Genomic DNA, 26,596 nt, shown 5'->3' with positions numbered 1-26,596 from the left:
GGGTGTGGCGCGTACTACAAACACAGTGAGGTAGACTACTACTTTGGATCCAGTAATTTAAATATTCCGAATTTTCTCCCCAAACAAAGTTAAGAAAGCTTACATTTTCACTTGATTATCAATTGCCGGGGTTCAGCTGTGTTCCCAATGAGCCACCATCAGGAAAAATGTGGCACATTGCCCGAGGTCGAGTTACTTCTGTGCTATTTACTTCACTTGCCAAAACTCAAAATTAAACTGATAATGCGATATAATATGCTTTTCATGTATTTTGGACCATTTTCAATGATGTTTACTACTTTAAACGTCTTCTCCAGAACCCATCAACCGATCGGCACCAAATTAGGTATATCACAACTATGAATGTACGTCTTCAAACAAAGCATTTCCCAAGACTCTAGCTGAAACAATATGGCTGCTATGAGCCAATGAGATTACATTAATATTTTTTCCTGTCCAACAGCACAACAGTGTGGCCAAGCTAAACTCACCTCCCTGAGCGTGTATGTGAAATTTCATCAGTCGAACAGATCGAGATATATAAATGTGCCCGTTATAGCACCACCGCGTGGTCGATTTGAAATGTGCTTCCATATGTTGAGTCTTGACAGTGTTTGGAACATGTTCACCAAGTTTCATTACAATATGAATATCTGTGTCTGATCTATATTAATTTTTGTGCCAGGACACACCCACGTGAATGTTTATTTGTCCGTAGTATCCAGTTTTCTGCAGATCGTTCATTTGGTACCAGAGAAGTAGCGTTTTTTTTTTTCTCACAAAATTCTAAAGGTGGAAAATCCATCATGGCGGACCTTATGGGTTCTTGAGGCAAATGTGTTCCTTGTGAGGAGAGGGACCAATGTAAAAAAAAATATGTAGGTCTCTAGTTCACAGGGACCTTGCAAAAATTGCATGTCAAATTGATTTTTATAGCGACACTGGCCAATTGGCATGGCATTACGTGCAAGGGTGTGGCCAATGTCCCTTTACCATCATGCAAGGTTGCACCCTCATAGGTGTCGTAGCGTGACAATCATTAAATGTGAAGACTGTTAGATTATCAAATCAATAATCTGTGTAATTTATTCCTTACGTGATTAAACTAATCATGCCAACTTTAATTAACTAGGAAGTCTGGGCATCACAGGACATTTTTTAAAGTCTATTTCCCGAATTAACTCTCTGATATTTTCATATCTTACCGATTTACAGTCTTCTATTAATGTATTATTACCTCATCAGTCTCATTCCTGAATGTCGCAAACCCTTGGATATCTGCACGAACCCTAACATAAATCATAAATCAGCGAGATACAAATTGGTTTAATTATTTATTTACTAACTAATCAATCACAGAATTACATGAACACACACACACAGTAGGTCATACATTGGTTACTAACAAGACACAAAGAAAAGTCCCTAGTGGATGAAACCGATATGACGGCTTGGTAGACAAAGGAAAGGGCTGGGGACAGCTCGAGCGGGAAACTCAGTGGACCCACGGACAAACAGTTGACTACACTCATGGAAATGTTAATACTTTGAACATGCACAGGCGCTCATTTGAAAATAAATAGCCATTTACATATTTACGAGTGTATGTCTTTGTTGTCTCTGTGGATCGTTGGTTTATCTGCTGAACAGATTGTCTACAGAAAGTCTCTGTTTTGTCCACCAGAGATCAGTCTTTTGTAGTTGTAGCTTGTTATAATGGATACGTCAGGCGTATCTTTCGGTCAATCGATAGTGAATGGAACTTTCAAAGTACCCTTGTTCTTAGTTGATCTGTTAGAATAGATGCTTCCGCGGTTGTCGGTATCCTTGTCCTAGACTTACACACATTTTCAGCTGCAGACTGGTAGAACGGCGTCTAGGATTTGCTCCTTCTGTAGCAATCTGTTGGTCTCTATTGTTAAACCGTTTTGCAACATCCGGCTCACGCCTTAGTCTGCTTGGTCTATAGAGTGGTAGCCATTTTAACGTGGGGACCCCGTCCCTGCGTTATCTTGACTAAATGTACATTTTGTCACGAGTCCTTTTATTAACTCTGTGGAAAGGGGCGTTCCATGACGTTTGGGTATAATGTCTGTGCTCACGGGGGAATGGCCACTGACTGGATGAACTTTACATGAAAAAACTTTTTCTCATTTAGAAGACTAACATCACATTTCATCTTCTCACAAATAGTTTCATATTTAATAATTTACATTCCCCTACATTTGGACGTGACCCTGACAACTGCATTTTGAAATGCTTTGGGTGCTCATTTAAATATTTTTATAGTTCAAAAAGTATAAATGCCTTGAAGTATTTACTCAAGCAATCCGAGTTGGAGCAGTCTGGACATTTGGAAGTAGTTTTTTTGTTAATAGCTTAAATAATTGAAGCTCTAGAGCGCGCTAAAGAAACCAAATAATAGCATGAAGAAGAGTATGTAAGAAATCTAGAGTTGTGCTTTGACTTCAGCAAGCACACCTAATAATAATATGAACTAGTTGGTAACTTTACAAGTAAAGTTGTGGGGCATGATAAAGTTATTTTAAAATTATTTTTGCGGAATACGTTTTTAATTATTCTAATAGTGAAATCATTTCAAATGCCCATCCCTAGTCAGTAGTGGTGAGTAGTAGTAGTTAGTGGTCACCAGTTGTGTGTTTTGTGGTAGTTGAGTGGTCAGTCGTTTTTTTTCGTTGTGGTAAGTAGGTGTGTGGTTCAGTGGTTTTGGTCTGTAGTTTTGATAAGTATTTTTTGCACCAAATTTGAGCTAAATACGTTTTTTTATGCATAACGAACATTTCTGGGATCTTTTATTTCAGCTCATGAAACATGTGACCATCAATTCACATTTTGCGTTGGTATTTTTGTTCAGTGTATGTGCAGAACATTTAGGGGTGCCATATATGAAGAAGGCAATATAACCCTTTTTGGATCTACCTAGAACATTTGTTGTTGTTGTCTAAACTACAGTTGTTGCATGTGAAAACTGAACGAAGTGCGATTTGAAGTTATCGGGTGAAGTATGAATCGAGTGAACGGCGAAAGCTTTGCTCTGTCCAATCAGAGGTGTACAGCCTGCCCTTGTTTTTACAGACAGGCAAACTTGCCAGTTGAGTTTATTTAGAGCATGGAGCATGATCCTGAGAAGGACGAAGCTAGTGAGCATTTGAAATGTTCTCTGTGTCATTCCAGGTCGTCCAGACTGGGGATGCATTCAAAATCTTAGTGTTAGCTGTTCGGTGCGGAACAGGTACACAAATCTTGGGAATTTGTCGAGCTATGAAGACGTCTCCCCCAGTCAAGTGGTTGTGGTCAGTAGTTGTGTGATTCAGTAGCTGTGTGATTCAGTAATTACGTGGTTAGTAGTTGTTGTTTTGGTCCGTGGTGGTCGTCAGGAATTGTGTGCCATAGCTGTGGTCAATAGTTGTGGTCAAAAGTCATGTGGTCAGCAGTTGTGATCAATAGTTGAGTGATTGTGGTCAGTAACTGGTCTCTAGTTTTGGTCCATTGTTGTGTGGTTGTGGTCTGTAGTTGTGTGGTAAATATTTATTGTTGTGGTTGTGGTCAGAAGTGTTGTGGTTGTGGTCAGAAGGGTTGTGGTTGTGGTCAGAAGGGTTGTGGTTGTGGTCAGAAGTGGTGTGGGTGTGGTCAGAAGTGTTGTGGTCAGAAGTGGTGTATTTATTCGTTGAGTGGCCAATAGTTGAGTGATTGTGGTCAGTAACTGGTCTCTAGTTTTGGTCCATTGTGTGGTTGTGGTCTGTAGTTGTGTGGTTCAGTAGTTGTGTGGTAAATATTTATGGTTCTGGTCAGTGGTTGTGGTCAGAAGTGTTGTGGTTGTGGTCAGATGTGTTGTGGTCAGAAGTGCTGTGGGTGTGGTTAGTAGTTGTGTGGTCAATAGTTGAGTGATTGGTCTGTAACTGTGGTCTCTAGTTTTGGTCCATTGTTACAAGTGTATGCCTTTGTCTCTCTCTGTGGTCGCCGGTTCATCTGCTGGACAGATTGTCTACAGAAAGTCTCTGGTTTGTCCACCAGAGATCAGTCTTTCGTAATTGTAGCTTGTTATAATGGATACGTCAGGCATAACATATTCTGACAGAATGTAAATATTCTACATTCCCCTCTCTCCCTCGGTGACATAAGGATACTTCATGTTTTCACGTTTAGAACTCAGAACCCATCAATAGTTATAGTTGATACGTGTTTAAATAATTTGAAGTTAGGATAGCCTGAGTTATAATATGCTAATTTTAGCTAATTTTATATGGTGATAAAGGATTTAAAAAGTAGGAATTTGAAGTTTGGATAGTGTAAACATGTGAAAGTTGGTGTGGTTCGGAAAGTATTCAGACCTCTTGACTTTTTCCACATTTTGTTACGTTACTGCCTTATTCTAAAATTGATTAAATTGTTTTCTTCTCTCATCAATCGACGCAAAATACCACATTGACAAAGCAAAAACGGGCAAAAGATTTTTGCAAATGTGTTACAGACCCTTTACTCAGTACTTTGTTGAAGCTCCTTTGGCAGAAATTACAGCCTTGAGTCATTTTGTGTATGATGCTACAAGCTTTGTACACCTGTATTTGGGGAGTTTCTCCCATTCTTCTCTGCAGATACTCTCATGCTCTGTCAGGTTGGATGGGGAGCGTCGCTGCACAGCTATTTTCAGGTCTCTCGAGATGTTCGCTCGGGTTCAAGTCCGGGCACTGGCTGTGACACTCAAGGACATTGAGACTTGTCCCGTAGCCACCGAAGCCAAGGATCTCTCTGTACTTTGCTCCGTTCATCTTTCCCACGATCCTAAGTAGTCTCCCAGTCCCTACTGCTGAAAAACATCCCCACATCATGATGCTGCCACCACCATCCTTTACTGTAGGGATGGTGCCAGGTTTCCTCCAGACATAACGCTTGGCATTCAGGCCAAAGAGTTCAATCTTGGTTTCATCAGACCAGAGAATCTTGTTACTCATGGTCTGAGTCCTTTAGGTGCCTTATGGCAAATTCTAAGCCGTCTGTCATGTGCCTTTTACTGATGAGTGGCTTCCATCTGGCCACTCTACCATGAAGGCCTGATTGGGTGGAGTGCTGCAGAGATGGTTGTCCTTCTGGAAGGTTCTCCCATCTCCACAGAGGAACTCTGGAGCTCTGTCAGAGTGACCATCGGGTTATTGGTCACCTCCCTGACCAAGGGCCTTCTCCACCGATTGCTCAGTTTGGCCAGGTGGCCAGCTCTAGGAAGAGTCTTGGTGCTTCCAAATGTCTTCCATTTAAGAATGATGGAGGCCACTGTGTTCTTGGGGACCTTCAATGCTGCAGAAACGCTGTTGGTTACTGTTAGTGTTTTTTTTATGCCAATGTAAATATTTCTGTGGTCAGTAGTTTTGTGGTTGTGGTCTGACGTTCTGTGGTTGGTCAGTAGTTGAGAGGTTGTGGTCAGTAGTAGACTAATCCAGATCAGTCTACATTTTGTGTTGTTTGAATGGTATTTCTGTCTTACACGATGTAAGAGTAGCAGCATACAACTACTAATAATTATTATTTTACGTGGTCAGTGGTTCTAGTCAGAAGTTGTGTGGTTGTGGTCAGTAGTTTTGTCAGTATTTGTGTGGTTATGGTCAGTAGTTGTGTTTTCAGTTGTGGTCAGCAGTTGTGTTTTCAGTTGTGGTCAGCAGTTGTGTTTTCAGTTGTGGTCAGTAGTTGTGTGGTTGTGGTCAGCAGTTGTGGTCAGCAGTTGTGTGGTTGTGGTCAGCAGTTGTGTTTTCGGTTGTGGTCAGCAGTTGTGTTTTCAGTTGTGGTCAGTAGTTGTGTTTTCAGTTGTGGTCAGTAGTTGTGTTTTCAGTTGTGGTCAGTAGTTGTGTTTTCAGTTGTGGTCAGCAGTTGTGTGGTTGTGGTCAGTAGTTGTGTTTTCAGTTGTGGTCAGCAGTTGTGTTTTCAGTTGTGGTCAGTGGTTGTGGTCAGTAGTTTTGTCAGTATTTGTGTGGTTATGGTCAGTAGTTGTGTGGTTGGTCAGTGGTTGTGTGGTTGGTCAGTGGTTGTGTGGTTGGTCAGTGGTTGTGTGGTTGGTCAGTGGTTGTGTGGTTGGTCAGTGGTTGTGTGGTTGGTCAGTGGTCGTGTGGTTGTTTGGTTGTGGTCAGTGGTTGTGTGGTTGTGGTCAGTAGTTGTGTGGTTGGTCAGTGGTTGGTCAGTAGTTGTTTGGTTGTGGTCAGTGGTTGTGTGGTTGTGGTCAGTAGTTGTGTGGTTGGTCAGTGGTTGTGTGGTTCAGTTGATTTGTGGTTATGGTCAGTAATTGTGGTCACTCTTAACCCTCGTCGTAATTTTTTCCCTCTGCGTCGGAGTATCCATAGCAACGGTTCCGTTTGAGCTTCTCAATGATGACACAGAGCCGTTGGTAGACAAACCGTTATAACATTTTATTGGTAGAAGCTATTCTTAAGCCACTCTATCCAATCAGAGGGGTACAGCACGCCCTCCTCTTTAGAGACAGGCAAACTAGCCAGTTGAGTTATTTAGAGCATGGAGTATGACCCTGAGGAGGATGAAGCTGGTGAGCGTTAGAAATCTTATTCATTTTCGGTCTTCCAGACCGGGAAAGCATTCAAAATCTAAGCGCTAGCTGTTCGGTCTGAAACACGTCGACTAATCATGGGAATTTGAAGAGCTATGAAGACATTCTCTCCTGCGAGTCAATTGTTGCTTGACAACAGCAGCCTTGGCAACACTGTTTGTTCCCTTATGGCTAAAGCGAGTGTGAGAATCATGCTAACATACAGTAGGTTTATGCTTTAATATTATTTAAATACTGCACTCTGACCCACAAAACGTATTTTCTAGATTCATGATAGTGTTACGACAAAGCAAAGAGAGTGAACTTGAAATTGTGCTGTAGTTTTATTGGAATTTGCAGCTGTTGGTAAATAATGAATATGCTAGCTTCTGACATGACTTACTGCTGTTAGAAAGAGAACAGTTGATGGGTTTCTAAAACTACACTATTCCTAATCCGTTTTCGGATTTGACAAGCAGAAAATTATGCAAAGATTTCTTACCCTCTGTTTTCGTCTGACTTGTTGGGGGAGTGGTCAAAACGGCAGTTGTTTGGAAAAAGTCTGAAAATGTGTTAACGCAGTTATTGAAACAGCTCTATTGTTTGATCCGTAGCAGATATTTTGGATCCGCAGACAGTTTTGAATAGCAGAGGAGTAGTGAGAGATGTCATACTCTCTTAACTTGTTGGTTGAGTGGACAAAACCGCAGTTGTTTGCAGAAAATGTTGTTGATTCAGTTACTAAACAGCTGTAACTTTTTATCAGAATATAGATTTTTTGTTCAAACAGCACATTTGAGTAGCAGACGAAGGTGTAAACACTAACTTTTTGTCTAAGTTGTTGTAAAGTTGTCAAAGTAGCTGATTTGTGTCAATAGTTGCATTATTGCATTTACAGTGAATCGAAGTGATGTCACAATGGGGCTTTGAGGAAATCCCATGTAAGTTGATAGAGGACAAAAAATGTATTACCGTAAATATAAAATGTATAAAAAAGTTGTATACACGCACACTATTCCGCACCGATAACTTCCAGCGTGCGCATATTGGCATGCATGCGTGTACTCCCTCGTTCCTCTCGCTACTGCTAATACCTCAGTGGCTACTCTGCGTGTGTAAGTTAGGGGGTTGTGTTTCAGAAGCACTAGCCTGTCCACAACATGTCCACTGTAAACACTGAGCTGCTAGCTAGCTGTCGGTCGATAAATCTTCTAAGCTAACTAATACTTTTTTCTTCCAAACTACTATGCTACCGACCTGTGTGAATACGAGGAGGAAATGTTTGAATTTGCAGACGTGCCCTATTTACTTGAACCGAAATACACAGACAAGGAACTTCAACAGATGGAGGATTACAGAGAAATGAGAGGGAGAAACAGAGCATGCAATGGCTCAGGCAGATGTGCCAACTCGGGACATCTGGAAATTGGTGGTGTACCAGTGCGCAATGCCCACTGAAGACAAGTGTCTTTGCTGCACGGAGTGGGACCTACTTATGCTAGCTGTGAAAAATCTGCAATTGTCCGCCGACGAGACGTTGATCTGCGAGCCCACCCTACTCTGTGTAACCAGTGACAATGATTTTCCAGCTCTCATAAACCCAGCCGATGTAGAAACTTTTTTCCATGTGCCAAAAATAAACTGGAAGAAGAGACCTCGGCCTGAGGGACCTAATGGCCAGCTGTCAGTAAAGTAAGTAGTGATAGTTTATTTGTATTTTTTATGCATAGACTTCCCAGCGTTACAGTATTCATAGGCTGTGTCAAATATGTGACCGACTGGCTCAAATCGGTCTTATGTAGCAAAATTTGAAATTGTGTTTTTTTTACACTGGATAAAAGTATAGACTCGGAGCTACAAAATGGTATATCATACACTGCATTTTTGAGGAACAATGAGAAAGTAATTCTGCTTTGAAAGTTGATCAACTTGTAAACTCACTTTTGAGAAAATGTTCTTTGAATGTTTTAGTGCCTAGTAAAGAGCTCTTCTTTGTCTACACCCACTCAGCATTGTTCACACCCTCTTAAGCTTTAGCCCCACCCATCTCGTTTCACTCTCGGAGCGCATACTTGACGCTCTGGCCGATGATTTGTTTATCTCTGGATAACATGAAAACAACCTAACCAGCTTTGCTGGCAAAAATGTCATTGCGCTTTTTTGCCGACGTTTACTGATGCCGGCTATATTCAACAAGCGTTATGTGTTAGTAAATTCATATTCTTTATTCTGTGCTCTGGCATACTCGGACTGAATTTACAGTTACTTGCATAGTGGAGTCTTGTTAAGACGTGTAGCTAGCTAGGTAAACAACGTGTAAGATTATACACGTTAGCTAGCGAGCCAGCCAGCTAACGTTAGCTAATTAAACAACATTGAGCATAGTGCCAAATCATGTCGTTACTACCCTGCATGAATCTGTTGGGAGCTTGAACTCAGCTCGCTCCCAAGTCCTTCCGCGTGACTGAACCCATGCCTTATAATGGGACACCTACTTCCTTGTGCTGTTATTCCCATCAAATTCACCATAGAATCTTCAAACACCGTTCTAAAGACTGTTGACATCTAGTGGAAGCTTTAGGAAGTGCAAAATGAACCCTAAGTCACTGTATACAGTCAAGGCAATCACTTGAAATAACCTCAGATTTTTCACTTCCTGCTTGACTTTTTCTCAGGTTTTTGCCTGCCATATGAGTTCTGTTATACTCACAGACACCATTCAAACAGTTTTAGAAACTTCAGAGTGTTTTCTATCCAAATCTACTAATAATATGCATATTCTAGTTTCTGGGCCAGAGTAGTAACCTGTTCAAATTGGGTACGTTTTTCATCCGGCCGTGAAAATACTGCCCCCTAGCCCCAACAGGTTAAACAACAATGAACATAATGCCAACTCATGACATTACTACGCCTTGCATGAATCTGCTGATAGTGGTAGCTAACCATCCAGGTTCAATGTTAGCTAGCTAACATTAGGCTCTAACTAGCCATGCAAACGGCTCTGGGATACGAATAATATCATACACGTAACGTTAGCTAGGGAGCCAGTCAGCTAAAGTTAGCTAGCTAACAGTACACTTTAGCTTGAAATGAAACCACTTTCTTTCAAAATTAGAAATGTGTAATATCTGAAAATGTAGCAAGCTAGACTATCTTACCCGTATACATCATCATGCATGATGGACGTGTCTCTCTGTCACGGATGCCATGCCATGGTTGCCCATAGTTTGAAGATGTAATCCGGAGACGGGTGTTTTCTCCATCTCTTTAGCGATCATATTCCACTTTTTGGAGGTGAACACTTATGCAGCCCCATACACGATACATTTAATTTAAAAGCCGCGTTCGACAGGATTACCAACAGACTGACCAGCTCAAATAGACAGAAGCCTTCTATATGGCAGATCAATCTGATCTCCTTTCTCGGCATGTCCAGCCCACTCATTATCTCAGCCAATCATGGCTTGTGGGAAGGTTGCTGGCTTTTTCTGTGGCTTAATCAACTAGGCTCGTAATTTAACCATTTTATTCATATTTACAGATGGCATACACGTTTGTTATTAAGGCACATGAAAGTTCACATGTTCCAGAAGGCATTTCTGCCAAAAAAATGCGTATTTGATGGAAATAAACTTTCAAATGGCTCTCCTGTGAAGTAGTGACTCACGACATACGCCTAGTTTCCTGAAACGAGTCACATATATTATTAGTCACCTATATGTTCATTAGTAGGCCTACCTAGTGTTATTCTGCTTTCACACAGCGAGCTGACTTTTTTATTTTTTATTTGTTTTCTTGGCATTATAGACTTGAGGCTTAAAGAGCAACAACTACCCCTCCCCCACTGATGTCTATGCTGGATTCAAGAAGGCAGATGACGCCATCAGAAGCCTTTGAACAACCTTCCACCCATGGCTCGTCACCTTTCGCTTCTGTTAGTTTCTATATCTCCTTTTCTCATTATATATGTTTTGCTTTTATACTGCAATTCTACTTTTAGTTGCCAATGTGTACAAGATCAAATAGTCCGTACTATACATGCAACACATAGCGTTGAAAAATCCCAATTGACACCTGTGCTATGGATGTATAGCAAGACCAGAAACATTATCACCACTTCAAATTGTTTTCTGAGGGATAACGATACATTGTAGACTTTAACATTTACAATTGAGGAATGAAGAACATGTATGAGTTTTATTTCACAGATGAAATCCGTAATAATATATTGACAGTATCTGTAGAAAATTCCCTCTGGACCATCTCTCTGACCCTGGGAGTTAGGGAGACATTTGTGATTATCAGGCTGCATTAAGTAGCTTACCATCACCCAACCAGAGCCTAACGATTGTCTTGCAGTAGAGGGCAATTCACACCTCTGTTGTTTAGGGAGGTTACTAGGGAGCCTTCTAGGAGAGTTCCAGAGATTGTGACAAACTCTCCCTTACTCTCAGGATCAAAGAGAGGGTTCCGAGGGGATTCTCTACAGCAGTGGTTCCCAAACTTTTTATAGTGCCGTACCCATTCAAACATTCAACCTCCAGCTGCATACCCCCTCTAGCACCGTCGTCAGCGTACTCTCAAATGTTTTTTGCCATCATTGTAAGCCTGCCACACACACACACACACTATACGATACATTTATTAAACATAAGAATGAGTGTGAGTTTTTGTCACAACCCGGCTCATTGGAAGTGACAAAGAGCTCCTATAGGACCAGGGCACAAATAATAGTAATCAATAATTTTGCTCTTTATTTAACCGTCTTAAATATAAAACTTTTTTTTATTTATTTTTAATCGGCAAATCGGTGGCCAAAAATACCGATTACCGATTGTTAGATAGATAGATAGATTTTATTTTTGGGAGAGAAACAAAGCTACTCAGGCGAGAAAAAAACCTCACCCAAATGTGTAGCCCCGTTGGAAAATCTAAATTGACTGTTTGAAAATGTGAAGGAATAAAAAATTATTTCTTTATTCCTTCACATTTTCAAACAGTCAATTTTTATTTTTATTTGGCGAAACCCCTGAAGGCATTGCACCCCAGTTTGGAAATACCTGCTCTACAGTATCCTTGCGGTACAGTAGCATGGGATAGCTAGATGGTGGTTTGTAAGATAGTGACTGGATTTGAACAGTAAGTCAAGTGAGTACATTGCAGTTGAGTCAAGTAAGAGGTAGTTGTTGCATAGGTAGTGGTGCAGTAGCAACAGTTTGTGTGTGTTTGTGATGTATGGAAAAAGACGGCTTCAATCTTAAAATATTTTAATACCAAGTCTCCTATGAACAATACGTTACACACTCACTTACGGACACTGTCCCTCCAACACACTCTCACTTAATTTGCTCACACACCTATAACACACACACATAATCATCATATACGCTGCTGCTACTATATCATATGTCCTGATGTCACCTTACACCTATACATACTGTATCTACCTCTATCATTCCCGTATCCCTGCACATTGTAAATATGGTATTGGAATTGAACCTGTATATAGCTTACCTAATTTCTCATGTTCTTATTTATATTTTTTTAGTGTTTTTGTTCTACCTTTTATAGTACTACGTTGATATTGATAAGAGGTTGCAAGAAAGGCATTTCACTGTAATTCTGCATGTGACAAAATATTTTGAAACTTGCCACACTGACTTTAGTAGTTTGCTACTATTCTGTAAATCAAAAAATACATTCTAGTTGGCCTGAACTGGTTTTGATTAGCATTTGTGTGGTGGCTGTGATTATGGAGTAGGAACTCTGTGGCTTTCTCCTTTTCCAGCTACAGTTGAAAGGGGCAGGGATCGGTCTGCAGCTACAATCTCTGCTTTGTCTGGTCTTGGAACACTGGCTATGTTCATGGGTGGTCGTCTTGGAAGTTGTACATGGGAGAGCGTGTCCTTGTACACTACTGTCTTGTCCTCCCATCTTTTCAGCACACACTCTGCCAGGTCCAACTAAACTCAGCAAAAAAATAAACGTCCTCTCACTGTCAACTGTGTTTACTTTCAGCAAACTTAACATAAATGTAAATATTTGTATGAGCATAACAAGATTCAACAACTGACATGTGACTAATAGAAATGGAATAATGTGTCCCTGAACAAAGGGGGGGGTCAAAATCAAAATTAAGTCAGTATCTGGTGTGGCCACCAGCTGCATTAACTTCTCTAGGGTCGGTGGGACGAAATCGTCCCACCTACGTAACAGCCAGTGGAATCCTGTGGCGCGTTATTCAAATACCTTAGAAATGCTATTACTTCAATTTCTCAAACATATGACTATTTTACACCATTTAAGACAAGACTCTCGTTAATCTAACCACACTGTCGGATTTCAAAAAGGCTTTACAACGAAAGCAAAACATTAGATTATGTCAGCAGAGTACCCAGCCAGAAATAATCAGACACCCATTTTTCAAGCTAGCATATAATGTCACAAAAACCCAGAAGACAGCTAAATGCAGCACTAACCTTTGATGATCTTCATCAGATGACAACCCTAGGACATTATGTTATACAATACATGCATGTTTTGTTCAATCAAGTTCATATTTATATCAAAAACCAGCTTTTTACATTAGCATGTGACGTTCAGAACTAGCATACCCACCGCAAACTTCCGGTGAATTTACTAAATTACTCACGATAAACGTTCACAAAAAACATAACAATTATTTTAAGAATTATAGATACAGAACTCCTCTATGCACTCGCTATGTCCGATTTTAAAATAGCTTTTCGGTGAAAGCACATTTTGCAATATTCTAAGTAGATAGCCCGGCATCACAGGGCTAGCTATTTAGACACCCACCAAGTTTAGCCCTGACCAAAGTCAGATTTACTATAAGAAAAATGTTATTACCTTTGCTGTTCTTCGTCAGAATGCACTCCCAGGACTTCTACTTCAATAACAAATGTTGGTTTGGTTCAAAATAATCCATAGTTATGTTCAAATATCCTCTGTTTTGTTCGTGCGTTCAAGACACTATCCGAAGTGTAAAGAAGGGTGACGCGCACGACGCGTTTCGTGACAAAAAAATTCTAAATATTCCATTACCGTACTTCGAAGCATGTCAACCACTGTTTAAAATCAATTTTTATGCCATTTTTCTCGTAAAAAAGCGATAATATTCCGACCGGGAATCTGTGTTTTAGTACAAAGAGAGAGAAAATAAAAACATGGGGTCGCCTCGTGCACGCGCCTCAGTCTCATAGTACTCTGACCGACCACTATCCAAACGCGCTAATGTTTTTCAGCCTAGTACTCTGACCGACCACTATCCAAACGCGCTAATGTTTTTCAGCCAGGGGCTGCTTCGACATCATTCAGCTTTTTCCCGGGTTCTGAGAGCCTATGGGAGCCGTAGGAAGTGTCACGTTACAGCAAACATCCTAAGTTTTCAATAAAAAGAGTCAAGAAGCTCAAGGAATGGTCAGAGAGGGCACTTCCTGTACAGAATCTTCTCAGGTTTTTGCCTGCCATATGAGTTCTGTTATACTCACAGACACCAGTCAAACAGTTTTAGAAACTTTAGAGTGTTTTCTATCCAAAGCCAATAATTATATGCATATTCTAGTTTCTGGGCAGTAGTAATAACCAGATTAAATCGGGTACGTTTTTTATCCGGCCGTGTAAATACTGCCCCCAAGCCCTAACAGGTAAAGTACTGCAGTGCATCTCCTCATGGACTGCACCAGATTTGCCAATTCTTGCTGTGAGATGTTACCCCACTCTTCCACCAAGGCACTTGCAAGTTCCCAAACATTTCTGGGGGGAATGGCCCTAGCCCTCGCCCTCACCCTCCGATCCACAGGTCCCAGACATGCTCAATCGGATTGAGATCCGGGCTCTTTGCTGGCCATGGCAGAACACTGACATTCCTGTCTTGCAGGAAGTCACGCACAGAACGAGCAGTATGGCTGGTGGCATTGTCATGCCAGGATAAGCCTGCAGGAAGGGTACCACATGAGGGAGGAGGATGTCTTCCCTATAACACACAGCGTTGAGATTGCCTGCAATGACAACAAGCTCAGTCTGATATTGCTGTGACACACCGCCCCAGACCATGACGGACCCTCCACCTCCAAATCGATCCCGTTCCAGAGTACAGGCCTCAGTGTAATTCTGATTCCTTCAACGATAAACGCGAATCCGACCATCACCCCTGGTGAGACAAAACCGCCACTCGTCAGTGAAGAGCACTTTTTGCCTGTCCTGTCTGGTCCAGCGACTGTGGGTTTTTTGCCCATAGGTGAAGTTGTTGCCGGTGATGTCTGGTGAGGACCTGCCTTACAACAGGCCTTCAAGCCCTCAGTCCAGCCTCTCTCAGCCTATTGCACTGATGGAGGGATTATGCATTCCTGGTGTAACTCGGGCAGTTGTTGTTGCCATCCTGTACCTGTCCCGCAGGTGTGATGTTCGGATGTACCGATCCTGTGTAGGTGTTGTTATCAGCTGTCCATTCTGTCTCCCTGTTAGCGCTGTCTTAGGCGTCTCACAGTACGGACATTGCAATTTATTGACCTGGCCACATCTGCAGTCCTCATGCCTCCTTGCAGCATGCCTAAGGCACATTCACACAGATGAGCAGGGACTCTGGGCATCTTTCTTTTGCTGTTTTTCAGGGTCAGTAGAAAGGCCTCTTTAGTGTCCTAAGTTTTCACAACTGGGACCTTAATTTCCTACCGTCTGTAAGCTGTTAGTGTCTTAACGACCGTTCCACAGGTGCATGTTCATTCATGGTTTATGGTTCATTGAACAAGCATGGGAAACGGTGTTTAAACCCTTTATAATGAAGATCTGGGAAGTTATTTGGATTTTTACGTATTATCTTTGAAAGACAGGGTCCTGAAAAAGGGACTTTTCTTTTTTTGCTGAGTTTAGAAGGTCTGTTTTGTAGGCTTGTAGGTTTTCTTAGCAACCAAGGTTTTGGTTTGTTTTGGGAAAACCATACTTTACCTGGGTGTGCCTGAGGAGAAATTAAACTGCAATTAACAATTTTCTAACTTCTGGATAAGATTTACACATTAAGTCTGCCTGGTGTCTACCTTTCCTGAAAATAAGATTACACAATGACCGAAGCATTACTTGGAAAATACTGAAATTGTGTAACTTTCACCAAGCCTACAAAGATTTCAAACCAATGACTGTGATTAGCTTCTCCCAAACCCTAGACCATATGTCTCCTGTTACCATGGCCCTTAATAGAATCCATGACCTGTCCCTTGCAAAACATCACAATTTACCTGCAGTAGTGGTTGCCTGTCAGTTTTTTTGTTGTTGTCCGGTGATACAACAAAAATATGTGATGTTAGGGGTACTCTAGAGCCAGAGTTGGGTAACACTGATCTAAGGTGTAAGGTATACACATTTTAACACATGTTGAAATCCGAAAAGCTTGTAAGAGTAAAATTTAACCCCTCACTTGTGGTGCTACTTTATGGGTTGGTTCTGGTTGACTTGGATTAGTCACTTGATGTTTTCTGTAACATACTGTATAGACCAGGCTTGTAGAAATTTGGTTAAGCCGAAACCTGGAAAAACAAACCCAAGAAAACTGAACTTGGGGAAAAAAACAGAAGTAGGCAAAAATTATTAACAGATTTTAAAAGGCCATACCTGGGTGGTCACAGGTATCAAACCCAATGTCCTGGCATTGCAATGCTCTTCTACCAAGATGCATGACAGGGTTATATGCTTTGTGAAGCCTCAATTTAATATGATTTATAAAGCACAGGTTTGTCATATTATGTCACATTTGACATTGGTGGTTATGTCTTTAGCCTTTAGCAAAAAAAACTGTCTCAATGTCAACAGTGAAGAGGCGACTCCAGAATGCTGGCCTTCTAGGCAGTTGCAAAAAAAAAAAGCCATATCTCAAACTAACCAATAACAGATTGAGTTATAAATAAAAGATTAAGATGGGCAAAAGAGCACAGACACTGGACAGAGGAACTCTGCCTAGAAGGCCAGCATCCCGGAGTCGCTTCTTTACTGTGGACTTTGAGACTTGTGTTTTGCGGGTACTATTAGGACTTGAGCCGTCTGTTTCTCAAACTAGACACTCTAATGTACTTGTCCTCTTGCTCAGTTGTGCACCGGGGCCTCTCACTCTTCTTTCTGTTCTGGTTAGAGCCAGTTTGCGCTGTTCTGTTCGAACCCACATGCTAATGCTCCAGATGCTCAATTAGTCTAAAGATGGCCAGTTTTATTGTTTTTTTTTTAATCAGAACAACAGTTTTCAGCTGCGCTAACATAATTGCAAAAGGGTTTTCTAATGATCAATTAGCCTTTTAAAACGAGAAACTTGGATTAGCTAACACCATTAGCCATTGGAACACAGGAGTGATGTTTGCTGATAATGGACCTATGTATGCCTATGTAGATAGGTGTTTCCAGCTACGATAGTCATGTACGACATTAACAATGTCACTGAACAGTTTATTAGGTACACCACCCCGTTATTGAAAATGAAAATCTCCCGCAGACAGTGAGCCATGTGGCCGTAGCTTGCTATATAAAGCAGGCAGACAGGTATTGAGAAATGTTACAGTTCAGTTGAATGTTAGAATGGGCAAAAGAGTGACTTAACCGACAATGAGCATCGTATAATCGTTGTGCCGGATGCAATATCTCAGAAACCGCCAACCTCCTGGACTACATCGTCTTACAATTCTCTGTAAACCCTAGATAAACCTAAAACATCCAGTCAGCAGCAGTCCTGTGGGCGAAAACAGCTTGTTGATAATAGAGGTCAATGGAGAATGGCTTTAATCCTTGTCACGGATGGACTGTTGCAGCAGTCGACCACACCGGGTTCCACTCAGATCAGCTAAAAACAAGAAGTGTCTCCAGTGGGCACGCGATCACCAACACTGGACCATTCGGAAGTGAACAAACATGGCCTGGTCCAACGACTCCCTGTTCATGTTGCGTTATGCTGATGGTAGAGTCAGGATTTGGCGTAAGCAGCATGAATCCCTGGACCCATTCTGCCTGGTGTTAACGGTACAGGCTGGTGCTATACTGGTGTGGGGAATGTTTTCATGGCACACGTTAGGTCCCTTGACACCAATTGAGCACCACAGTGCATCTGAACATTGTTGCTGATCAAACACAATAGAGCGTCTTTGGGATGAGATGGAACGAGCTGTTTGCAGCATGAATGTACCGCCGTCCAATCTGCAGCAACTGCATGAAGCCATCGTGGATCAACATCCCTGTGGAACGTTTCCAACACCTTGTAGAATTCATGAACAGAGTGCCCCATGGTGGGGTTATGGTATGGGCACGTAAACTACGAACAACGAACACAATTGCATTTTATCAATGGCAATTTGAATGCACGGCGATAACGTGACGAGATCCTGAGGCCCATTGTCGTGCCATTCATCACCCGCCGTCACTACATCTGTCCATTGTGGTCTTTGGAATGTTGTCCATTCCTCTACAATGGCTGTGCGAAGTTGCTGGTTTTCTGATCCACGCCCCTACTTTTTTTTTTTTTTTTTTTAAGATATCTGTGACCAACAAATGCATATCTGTATTCCCAGTCATTTGAAATCCATAGATTAGGACCTAATGAATTTTTCATTTGACTGATTTCATCATATGAACTGTAACTCAGTAAAATCTTTGAAATTGTGGCATGTTGGGTTGATATTTTTGTTCAGGGTACAGTATACAGTGTTTTAAAAAATCCATGACATATTGATATCGGGTCATTCTCCGGTATCATGCTTAATTACACCAACAGAAAATACACTTAGCGACAGACTACAGAGAATGAACAGAGCGCATCTTCAAGACCTGAAATGTATTAAATGCGTAAATGAAACAATTTAATCAATTTTAGAATATAACCATTTTTTTTCGGGGAAAGCACTGTATAACATCTGACTGATAACAAAACTATGCACCCCTGCGACTAATTCTGTACTGTTTTGCACTTTTCTTGTAAGATTTTATATTTTGTATACAAAACATACACATATACAGTGCATTCGGAAAGTATTCAGACCCCTTGACTTTGTCCACAATTTATGTTACAGCCTTATTCTAAAATTGATTAAATCGTTTTAATCCACAATACCCCATAATGACAAAGCGAAAACTGGGGTTTAGAAATTTGTGCTAATATATAAAAAATAAGCGGAAATATCACATTTACATAAGTATTGAGACCCTTTACTCAGTACTTTGTTGAAGCACCTTTTGCAGCGGTTACAGCCTCAAGTCTTCTTGAGTATGACGGTACAAGTTTGGCACACCTGTATTTGGGGATTTTCTCCCATTCTTTGCAGATCCTCTCAAGCTCTGTCAGGTTGGATGGGGAGCAGAGCTTTTTTCAGGTCTCTCCAGAGATGTTCGATCGGGTTCAAGTCAGGGCTCTGGCTGGGCCACTCAAGGACATTCAGAAACTGTGTTGTCTTGGCTATGTGCTTTCGGTCATTGTCCTGTTGGAAAGTGAACCTTCGCCCCAGTCTGAGGTCCTGAGCACTCTGGAGCAGGTTTTCAACAAAGATCTCTCTGTACTTTGCTCGGTTCATCTTTCCCTCGATCCTGACTAGTCTCCCAGTCCCTGCTGCTCTTTATGTCGGCCTGGCGGGAAGTGCCGTCCATTTTTGTCGCTTATTTTCACAGATGTAAAGGGAAATTTGAGACGTGGAGCGCTGTAGACTTTTTTTTTTGCCTTCTGTTTTAGTTTATAAGCGTACAACATTCCCTTACACCTCAGTGTATTTTGTTAAACGCCAGACCTCTCGGCCATTGATTCATAATATTGAAAATGCACCTTGTTTATGTATTGAATGCATGTGAAGGACTAGTTGATCAAATTAGCCTCAAAGGTTAAAGGGAAGATTTTTTATTTTATTACATCAAATTCATCTCCAGCACCACTGCAATGTCAACATACAGTATGTGAAAACGTCAGTATCTATGTATGTTTTGTAGTTTAAATGATAGAATAGATAAGTGTTTCCGATGACATGATCCTAACGTTATCATCTGGTGTGCGTCATATGATTTTAACCAACTAGGAAAAGGTTTCTTACTATATTTGATATTTTTTGTTAGAAATGTTATTGGTTGCTTTTTTTGCCCAGTTCATACTCTGTTAGATAATATATTTGCCTGCAAATATTTACCACATCCAAAAAGAAGCTGCACTTTCGTCAATGTTTGGACAATGTTCATATAAAGCCGGGTGTACACTACATGATTTTGGCCCCGATTTATCTTTCCCAGATCAGAGACAAAATCCCAATGTCGTTGCCTACTTAGGGTGCGTGACTGTCACCAACGCTTGTTTAATGTGAGTGGGCCAGACACTAGATCTGAGGGCTACCTATCTTGTCTTTGAGCCATCCCAGATGTCCCGATATTTTATCTATCCCAGACCGGGAGATCAGAGACAAAATCCCAATGTCGTTGCCTACTTAGGGTGCGTGGCCGTCACCAACGCTTGTTTAATGTGAGTGGGCCAGACACTAGATCTGAGGGCTACCTATCCTGTCTTTGAGCCATCCCAGATGTCCCGATATTTTCAAAATCTGCATAGCTCATGTAGTGTGAGATGTGCACTGACAAGTTTTGAGAACGGTGATCAGCGATAGCCAATGAGAGCTCGCCAGAGAAGAAGCCAGTGAGATGACGACGTATTGCATTACCCAGAATGTTTACACTACAACTAGTATTCGTTTGTACTTGCCTTTATCCAGTGTCAGATTGTTACAGCTCTGAAATTCACAAGCCATGTTATTCAATTCAAAATGTATTGGCTAGATATTTCAACTCTGTATTGAAGCGTTAATGTCTGACTGAAAACTTTTGAGGCTACGTTAAACATCTAATCATATTGTTTTCGCGAATCAGCGTGGTATCACGACCAAGTGAAGAATCTTGTAGTGTGTGACCCCCCTGTTGGCGCACCACTATGTTGGCAATACAAACTACTGGAAAGACGGTCGTTTAATGTGAGAGGCTCAGCGATTTTAGGATTTTGGAAGTCGTGTATTGTACGCCCGGCATTAAAGGAGATCGATTTGATATTCAAGTAACCTACTTTTTATGTTCTGACATAGCATTATAATTTAGCAGTTTCTTTTTTTTCATCATAATTTATTCTTTTTTTAAATGTTCTTTCTCAACTAGCCTCGGTTCCAGAAGCGGGCCAGCAACCGGAGGGTTGCTGGCATAAACAATTTTGTCCACAAAATATGAGAGTAATAAGCTTTTTGTGCTTATGGAACATTTCTGGGATTTAGTATTTCAGCTCATGAAACATGGGACCAACACTTTAGATGTTGCGTTTGTTTTTATTCAGTGTATATTTCGTTTTTTGTTTCATTAGTCCACTGTTGATACAGTCCTAAAATGTTTTGCATGTCAGCAATCAAGTTTGCAAAACACGTCATACTGTGTAACTTTCTGTATTTTGAACGTTTTATATCTTGAAAACTTGATTTCTGACATGCAAAACATTTTGGGACTGTATCAACAGTGGACTAATGAAACGAATACCAAAAAACTGTTTGAGTGGTATTTTCCTTTAATGACTTAATAATACTACACTGCTATTTTTGTGCTTATTTATGATATTATGGTTGCTTTTCATGTAAAATACTTTCAAAGCAATAAAATAAGAACTAGTTCATTCATTTAGACTTAATTTGTAACATAATGATCCTGCCCAACTGAGAGAACTGCACTGTTTTAATTTACAGACTTCAAGTAGAGAATCGTCTTGCACGTTACGATAGCTCAACCATATATTGTCTAGGTCAAATTAGGACGATACTCAATATCATATATCGGCCCAACCCTATTGCATACAAAACAGCAGGGGCGCTGTCAAAGAATTACAAAGGATGTTTTATTCCCGGCCGTCCGTGGTCTCATGTCATGTGATGTGATGTCATGTGCTGTCTGTCCAGGCGGAGATACCATCAAGAGCATCAACCAGCAGTCTGGAGCCCACGTGGAGCTGCAGAGGAACCCCCCTCACAACACCGACCCCAATGTCCGCATCTTCTCCATCAGAGGCACCCCGCAACAGATGGAACTAGCACGCCAGCTCATCGATGACAAGATCGGAGTAAGTAGTTGTTTGAAAAAGTTCCCCCAAGCCCAAGTGCCTTTAACATTAGATCTGCCGTTTGATTTTGTACCCCACGTATTTCTCTCCTCACTGAATGAATTAATGCGTAAAGGCACACGTAATGGCACAATACAGGGTCTGATACAACCAATAAATTACTTGTTTTCATATCTTGTCCTGAAAATATATTTTCACAAATATTTTTTTATGCAATTAATTCTTTACATTTGTGTTATGCCTGTTTATCAGCGTTGGCACTCGTGTTTATAGCAAATAATTTGTCTGCGCGCCGTGCGGGTTGATAACATTCTCTTGTATTAAGATGTTACTAGACTGTATTTACTATAACTCTATTATTAATCAAGTATATTGTTAGGGAAACATGCTACGTGTTGCAGTAGGCCTTTAGAATAATGCAGAACAGATCCATGACTCTATCCGAGTTGATGAGCGACGGGAAGCGAATGATGCCAGACAGCATGCGAAGCTGGCCCATTTTTAAAACTACACCTAAACCAAAACAAATTTCACACTTAATAAGAGTTAGATTAAATTGGCAATAGTATGATGAGTGACAATATTATCAGTTGTCAAATTGTACATGAAGAGATGGTTGCAGCTTGGAATTGACAGAGGCAGGGAAAGGAGCACCACCTTTATCAAATCCTCCTCAAGAGTCACATGCAGGTTAAACGTATTCTATATAGATTCTATGACACTTACCTTTGTCAAATAACTCTCAATATTCAAGAGGTGCAGCTCTATTTCCAAACATCACTTTTCCCAAGAATAACAGCACTGTCCATGCGTTCAGCACTCGCGCGACAGTGTTTCTCAGGCTACTAAACAAGGACTAGTAACATAATCTACTTAAAAAAAAACATTTTTATACATTTTCTTATTTCCACAATGTTACTTTAGACCTGCCAAAACTAAATTATAACGGATTTCTTTGATGGATTAACTCTTGAACTAGTGGTTTTTGGTTTTTAACAAACTAAGGAAAATGCTATTAATTTATTTTTAAAATGTTTTTATTCTGTTACCTAAGATCTTCATAAACACAACCAAATTATTGTTTTTCTGATAGCATACGGTGCATTCGTGAAGTATTCAGACTCCCTAACATTTTGTTACAGCCTTATTCTAAAATGGATTAAATAGTTTTTCCCCCCTCATCAATCTATCTACAGTACCTCATTATGACAAAGAAAAAAAGGTTTTTAGAAATGTTCTGAACTGAAATATCACATGTACATATGTATTCAGATCCTTTACTCAGTACTCTGTTGAAGCGCCTTTGGTAGTGATTACAGCCTCGAGTCTTCTTGGGTAGAATGCTACAAGCTTGGCACACCTGTATTTGGGGAGTTTCTCCCATTCTCCTCTGCAGATCATCTCAAGCTCTGTCAGGTTGGATGGGGAGCATTGCTGCACAGGTATTTTCAGGTCTCTCCAGAGATATTTGATCAGGTTTAAGTCCGGGCTCTAGCTGGGCCACTCAAGGACATTCAGAGACTTGTCCCGAAGCCACTCCTGCATTGTCTTGGCTGTGTGCTTAGGATCGTTGTCCTGTTGGAAGGTGAACCTTCACCCCAGTCTGAGGTCCTGAGCTTCATCAAGGATGTCTCTGTACTTTGCTCCGTTGATCTTTCCCTTAATCCTGACTAGTCACCCAGTCCCTGCCGCTGAAAAACATCCCCACAGCATGATGCTGCCACCACCATGCTTCACCATAGGGATGGTGCCAGGTTTCCTCTAGACGTGACACTTGGCATTCAGGCCAAAGACGTCAATCTTGGTTTCATCAGACCAAAGATTCTTGTTTGTCATGGTTTGAGAGTCCTTTAGGTGCCCGTTGGAAAACTCCAAGCGGGCTGTCATTTGCCTTTTACTGAGGAGTGTCTTCCGTCTGACCACTCTACCATAAAGGCCTGATTGGTGGAGTGCTGCAGAGATGGTTGTCCTTCTGGAATGTTCTCCCATCTCCACAGAGGAACTCTGGAGCTCTGTCAGAGTGACCATCGGGTTCTTGGTCACCTCCCTGACCAAGGCCCTTCTCCCCCGATTGCTCAGTTTGGCTGGGCGGCCAGCTCTAGGAAGAGTCTTGGTGCTTCCAAACTTCTTCCATTTAAGAATGATGGAAGCCACTGTGTTCTTGGGACCTCAATGCGGCAGAATTTTTTTTGTACCCTTTCCCAGATCTGTGCCTCGACGCTATCCTGTCTCAGAGCTCAATGGACAATTCCTTCGACTTTGTTGCTTGGTTTTTTCTCTGACATGCATTGTCAACTGTGGGACCTTATCAATTTAATTTACCACAGGTGGATTCCAATCAAGTTGTAAAAACATCTCAAGGATGATCAATGGAAACAGGATGCACCTGAGCTCAATTTCGTGTCTCATAGCAAAGGGTCTGAATAGTTATGTACAGAAGGAAAGAAAAACCTGTTTACGCTTTGTTATTATGGGGTATCGTGTGTAGATTGAGTATTTAATATATTTAAAAAATATATATATTTTAGAATAAGGCTGTAACATAACAAAATGTGGAAAAAGTCAAGGGGTTTGAATACTTGCCGAATGCACTGTATATGTAATTTGTTTATTCAACTGTTAGAATGGGGGGGGTTCATCGATGCCAGGCGTATGCTAATGACACCGCCCGCCAACATTCTCTAGCAGATACTTATAGGCTGAAAGGCCTGGCGGCTCTAGTGATAAGTCAGAAGACTGTCTCGATAAGTCAACAGGGCTACCTAGGCAAATTGTTTAACATTTCTAAACGTTTTAATTATTAACTGTTAGTCGACTAAATAAGTACTGCCATGATTTCAACCTGGTGTTATTTACTCTGGTTAACAGTCGTTGAATGTATCTTTTTTTTTTTTTTTTTAGGGTTCAGGAATAGTGAGCAACAATAATTTTGGGTTTAGCCCTTTCACTCAAGGCCCTGCAACTCATCAAAAGTAAGTCACACTTTCTGTTTGCCCCTGTCGGTTGTTACTATATGCATTTTCTTTGTGTTGCTGTAGTTCTTTCTGCTTTCTGTCTTGATAAGTTGTGGCAGTGGAGCCCAGACCTTCATGACAGGAGGATGGGGGACTACTTATCAAACATGGCAGCCTCAAGGCCAGCAGGACCCCAGTAAGTCACCTTTTGTTCTACAGCTCGTCATAAGTACAGCCTGTAAACATTTGGCAGCCCTTTCTTGTATTTTGCGATTAACATCAACTCTGCTAGCCTGGTGGAACCAGCCTGATCTCTGCATTTAAAAAAAAAAATGTATTTAACCTTTATTTAACTAGGCAAGTCAGTTAAGAACAAATTCTTACTTACAATGACGGTCTACACCAGCCAAACGCAGACGACGCTGTGCCAATTGTGCGCCGCCCTATGGGACTCCCAATCACGGCCGGTTGTGATATTCTGGATTTGAACCAGGTTGTCTGTAGTGACGACTCAAGCTGAGATGCAGTGGCATTCACCATTGAAAGCGAAGGGTGAACGCAGCGATCAGGCTGGTTCCACCAGGCTAAACTCTACAGCAATATCTTGGTATGATGTTTCCTCAGCTTAAACATAGTTTTGAAACAATTTTGTACAGAGTTTATATGAAGAAGACCTATAAAGATGGACTCTGCAAAATGTGGCTAATTTCAGTGTCTTACAAATATCTCTCAAATGTAAGAAGTTAAGACTCATAAATGCATACAAGCAGATAAGTCAGAGTTTGAATTGTCCAGGGTATTTCATCATCTCAAGGCAATGCTCAGTAATCAGTGAAGTAGAGGTTGCTGTGCTTGGGTCAGTTTTGCATTTACCTCTTAATGGTTTATGTTAGGATTGGGAGAGGGCAAGCTAATCATAAATCTGTCCCTTGGGGGGACTTCACTCCGGAGCCTAATAGAGCATGAATAGGACAGGAGAGATGTGTTCATGTTGAGATGTTTCTGACCCAGCAGTAGGTGGGGTTGGCTAGTGTTAAACACCATCACAAACCACCACAAACACCATCCAGGCATACGACTTAAATTTATTTAGGTGGGAATGAACTAGGGCTGCACGATTTTGACAAAATAATATTTCACCAAAGATTGATATTATGACTTGCAATTACGTACCTCTACTTAACTACTGCAGTCAGTAGCCTACCCCCATTACTACCACTACTACCACTACTACCACCACCATTACTACTACTACTACTACTACCACCACCATTACTACTACTACTACTACCACCACCATTACTACTACTACTACTACCACCACCATTACTACTACTACTACCACCACCATTACTACTACTACTACCACCACCATTACTACTACTACTACTACCACCACCATTACTACTACTACTACTACCACCACCATTACTACTACTACTACTACTACCACCACCATTACTACCACCACCATTACTACCACCATTACTACTACTACTACTACCACCACCACCATTACTACTACTACTACTACCACCACCATTACTACTACTACTACTACCACCACCACCACCATTACTACTACTATTACTACTACCACCACCACCATTACTACTACTACTACCACCACCACCACCACCACCACTACTACTACTACTACTACTACTACTACTACCACTACCACCATTACTACCACCACCACTACTACTACCACTACCACCACCACCATTACTACCACCACCACTACTACTACCACTACCACCACCACCATTACTACCACCACCACTACTACTACCACTACCACCACCACCACTACTTCTACCACTACCACCACCACCACCACTACTTCTACCACTACCACCACCACCATTACTACTTCTACCACTACCACCACCACCATTACTACTTCTACCACTACCACCACCACCATTACTACTTCTACCACTACCACCACCACCATTACTACTTCTACCACTACCACCACCACCA

The 26,596-nt window shown here is 41.3% G+C and overlaps 1 protein-coding gene across 6 annotated transcripts in view; it reads left to right on the top strand.

Annotated features, from left to right (window-relative positions):
- The window catches only part of LOC100196681 (far upstream element-binding protein 3), a 131,232-nt gene that overhangs the window by 40,884 nt on the left and 63,752 nt on the right, over positions 1 to 26,596 (top strand). For all 6 annotated transcript variants that reach the window (XM_045714895.1, XM_014191992.2, XM_014191990.2 and 3 more), the window contains exons 13-15: positions 21,493 to 21,653; positions 24,555 to 24,625; positions 24,718 to 24,803. In XM_045714895.1, coding sequence (XP_045570851.1) covers positions 21,493 to 21,653; positions 24,555 to 24,625; positions 24,718 to 24,803 — 318 coding nt within the window. The remainder of the gene's footprint in view (positions 1 to 21,492; positions 21,654 to 24,554; positions 24,626 to 24,717; positions 24,804 to 26,596) is intronic.

This window comes from Salmo salar, chromosome ssa03 (assembly GCF_905237065.1).
Source record: "Salmo salar chromosome ssa03, Ssal_v3.1, whole genome shotgun sequence".
Taxonomy (NCBI): Eukaryota; Metazoa; Chordata; class Actinopteri; order Salmoniformes; family Salmonidae; genus Salmo; species Salmo salar.
The sequence above is the reverse complement of the archived record's forward strand: the minus strand, read 5'-3'. Positions and strand labels throughout refer to the sequence as shown.